At 27.7% G+C, this 3,552-nt stretch overlaps 1 protein-coding gene across 1 annotated transcript; it reads right to left on the reverse strand.

Moving 5' to 3' along the window:
* Nucleotides 1-2,098: 2,098 nt before the first annotated feature.
* Nucleotides 2,099-2,845, reverse strand: LOC145833106 (kelch-like protein 30). Its single transcript, XM_082940306.1, has one exon. It carries the CDS (start codon nucleotides 2,843-2,845, stop codon nucleotides 2,099-2,101), a length of 747 nt encoding a protein of 248 aa, XP_082796432.1.
* Nucleotides 2,846-3,552: the final 707 nt, after the last annotated feature.

Genomic DNA, 3,552 nt, shown 5'->3' on the forward strand with positions numbered 1-3,552 from the left:
TTTACTATATAACCCTACAAAACTTATTTTCATAAGATTATTTGAAAAATTATTAATTTTAAATGAAAAACATTCAAAAATAATATTCTTATTAATTTAAATGAGATTTTTTTTTTGTTTGTTGTTCATGTTTAGTGTTCAAATAATATTGTATAAAATAAAGCTTTGTATTTGGAGAATAAATATAATTCTATAAAACTATTAAAAGAAGTGTTTTTCTTTTTTTTTCTTTTTCATTTTGATTCGCTGATATTTTTATAGAAAATAATTTAAACTTTTTCTTTAAAAATTAATTAGCTTTTTATATTATTTTGTTCTAAATTCTATACGTATCTCTTAATTCTGCTAACGAGTGTAGTAGGTTTTTTTTTTTGAGAGAGGTGGCTGATATTGGATAGAGATTTAGTCAAGCAATATAAATTGTATTTATAATAGATATTACTTTTTTTTCCCTATTACTAAAAGAAAAATGAAAGTTAGTAGGATGGATAGTATGCAAGTAGTAGCTTTATTTTTGTTTTTAAAGATAGCTTGTTAAAAAAAAGCACTTACAAAGACTAGTACTCTGAAATTGTACAGAAAAAATAAGTATAGTAAAAAGAGTTGTATAACAAGTAGTAGCTTAAACTTGATTCTAAAAGCAAAACTAAGGAGTGGACAATAAGTATAAGTACCAAGGGAAAAATATAACTGTATGACTGCAATGTAATTAAATCAATTAGTTAACTTTCATAGAATTATTTTGAAGGAGTCATTAATAGTATAAATGGAAATTTACAGGAAGGTTTTTCCTGTGTCGTAATAAAGTTGAGAGGAGAGTAAGAAAGAATAAGTTTTTCTTAGTAAGTTAAACATATTTTGTTTGGTGTTTGGATTTTTGTTGGATGGCACAGGCATAAGAGACAGTCAGAATTACTGCAGAGGGCTTCATTTTATTGAAGGAAGATAGAAGGACTGACCTATTCGTTTTTAAGTCTCAACCGATAGTTAGATACTAAGCTTAAGAAAGCCTCGAGTCAGTTGTGGTAGAACTGTGTCACTTTTATTCACTTTATCACATAATATCTGTTAATACTTGTATTAGTAAACTCACAATTCACTTAAAGTTATTTCGTTAACATTAGCTTAGTAGTAAAATTAATACATTAAACTGAACGAGCGTTCCATTTGAACGTTTGTAATACTGTTACTCAAGAGACTATTAGATTAAAAAATCTACATCCGACAAAAGTTTTTGAATAATTATTTATATATGAACTAGACAAGCTGTTTGAGAAGAATATAAATTAACTAATAGTTGTTTTTACGGCATTTATAAGATTTAAAACACCGAATATTTACAATGTTTACTGCTTTAGTTTACCTTTGCTTGTCATGTCTGTAAAATCTTCCCTTTCGACCGACTGGCCAAAACTTTATTCCTTTTCTTCATACCATGATGTTTGGCTTCTTTAGTACTCACTGGGTATTGTTCATTAACATCTGTGCAGGTAGATTCACACACGCTACAAGTGCGTATTGTGACAGTGGGTATTATTGATAGCTACTGTTATTAATAACTTTTAAAACGCTAAATAAAGTTGTAGAATTTCTACAAAAATATTTAATTAGAAACTATTAAGGTAATGCAACTAGTTTATGAAAAAACTTATAATCTCATTTTTCTTATTATGAACACATATTAATTAAAACTAAACAAATAAAAGTAATAAAAGGTGTAAATTTTCTAAAAATAAGTGGAGGATTTTTTTTAAACTGTGTATTTATAGTAGACGACAAATTGTTATGTTATTAAAAAATAATTTGATAAGGTACTTTTTAGATTTCAACACCATTAAAAAAATCTATTTCATTCATATTAAATTCAACTAAAAAAAATAACTTATTATTTTTAAATAAATTCTTGTTTTCAACACATTTAAGTATTAAAAACCTTTTAATAAATTTCGTTAAACAAAATTATAGTTTGTTTTTTTAATTCTACTCACTGTCTATTATACAAACAAAAATCAGATATCAAAAAGTTTACAACAGAAAATAAATAAAACCAAGTTCTTGTTCTATTTTCTATGTGAGTTTTATTAATATCTTTTTAAAACTATTTCACAGGTATTTTAACACAGGAAAAAAATCTAGTATTTTTTGTTGCTTCACAAATTTCTTTTGACCATTCTTCGTTTTCAAAGTCATAGGTTATAACTTTTCTGTTTTGGCGAAAAATAAAAATCTTGTTGCCAATTGTAATCATTCCAGACGGGTCTTGTAAATTAATTTTAGAAGCTGATGTAGGAAGTTTTAAGATAGTAAACATTTCAGTAGTTGAATCATAAACTTCACATTTGTTCCTCATTACGAGTCCACCAATTATAAAAAGTTTGTTTTTTACAGCAACTGATTTGTGACAAAACCTTTTAGAATTCATATTGGGCATAATTGTCCATGTTCCAGCTGCATGATCATATGATTCAACAGAGTTTAGTTTACTGTTGTTATAACTTCCACCAGATACAACAATTCTTCCTTCAAATACCGAGTAAGCTGAAAGTTTTCTTGCGTTGTTCATTCTTGATATTTCGTTCCATTTTCGACTTTTTGTATTTAACTCAAAACAAGTTGCTGTATCGTTACCTCCTGTAGCCTCACCCATAAGACCGCTCATAATATATACACTATCTATAAAAGAACAAACAGAAAAAAAACTACGATCATCTATCATGTCAGATACATGTTCCCAAGTGTTGGTTAAATGGGAATACTTTTCAACTTGTTTATCATCAACGCCACCAAGGACATACACTTCACCTTTAATATAAGCTGCTCCAAAAGATTTTCGACATTCTCTCATTTGTGGCAAATTACTGAATTCACTAAAAAACTTAACATCATTAAAAACTTTATCTAGGCAATAATTTGCTCCTCCACAAACTAATATGTTAAAATTACTTTGGTTGCAGTACCTAATTGCAACTGATTGAGTTTAGTTGTTGTTTATTGTCTAAAACTGCTTTAATAACGTAAGCACACTCATGATATTTTGATGATACTCTTTCCAAAATTTGTTCTAATGCAGGAACTGACAAAAGGTGAAGTCGAACTTTAGACAGAAGAGTTTTTGCGTATTTTCTACGTTCAGTTAAGGCATGACACAACCAGCTATCTGCTGCATTAAATACTTGCAGCTCTGTATCAACGTTTAATTCATTGCTTATAAGTGTTCTTTTAACAGAGTTAAAGTCTAACTCTAAAAAAATTTCAGAATCAGAAGCCGTTGGAAAACAGCGCTCAATAAGGTCCATGGAATTTTTGGATGAATTTGAAAGCTTGAAAATATTTGATGAGCAATGTGTTACTAAACAATTGTTTATATCGGTTTTGGACATCATAACTTCGTTTATTTCTTTATCTTCAACTTCGTTAAGTAAAACTTTGTTCAGTTTCATTGACGTCACAAGTTCGTTCTCGTCCATAGTTAATTTTTCTGTAAAAATAACAATTACTTATACTAAATATAATACTTTACTATTCAAACTATATAAATTTATATCAAGGTTT

This window comes from Thalia democratica, chromosome 4 (genome assembly GCF_965202585.1).
Source record: "Thalia democratica chromosome 4, ktThaDemo2.hap1.1, whole genome shotgun sequence".
Classification (NCBI taxonomy): domain Eukaryota; kingdom Metazoa; phylum Chordata; class Thaliacea; order Salpida; family Salpidae; genus Thalia; species Thalia democratica.

Excerpts from the sequence above, each read along its gene's own strand:
- LOC145833106 (XM_082940306.1), bottom strand. The coding sequence starts at position 2,845 with ATGAGAGAATGTCGAAAATCTTTTGGAGCAGCTTATATTAAAGGTGAA.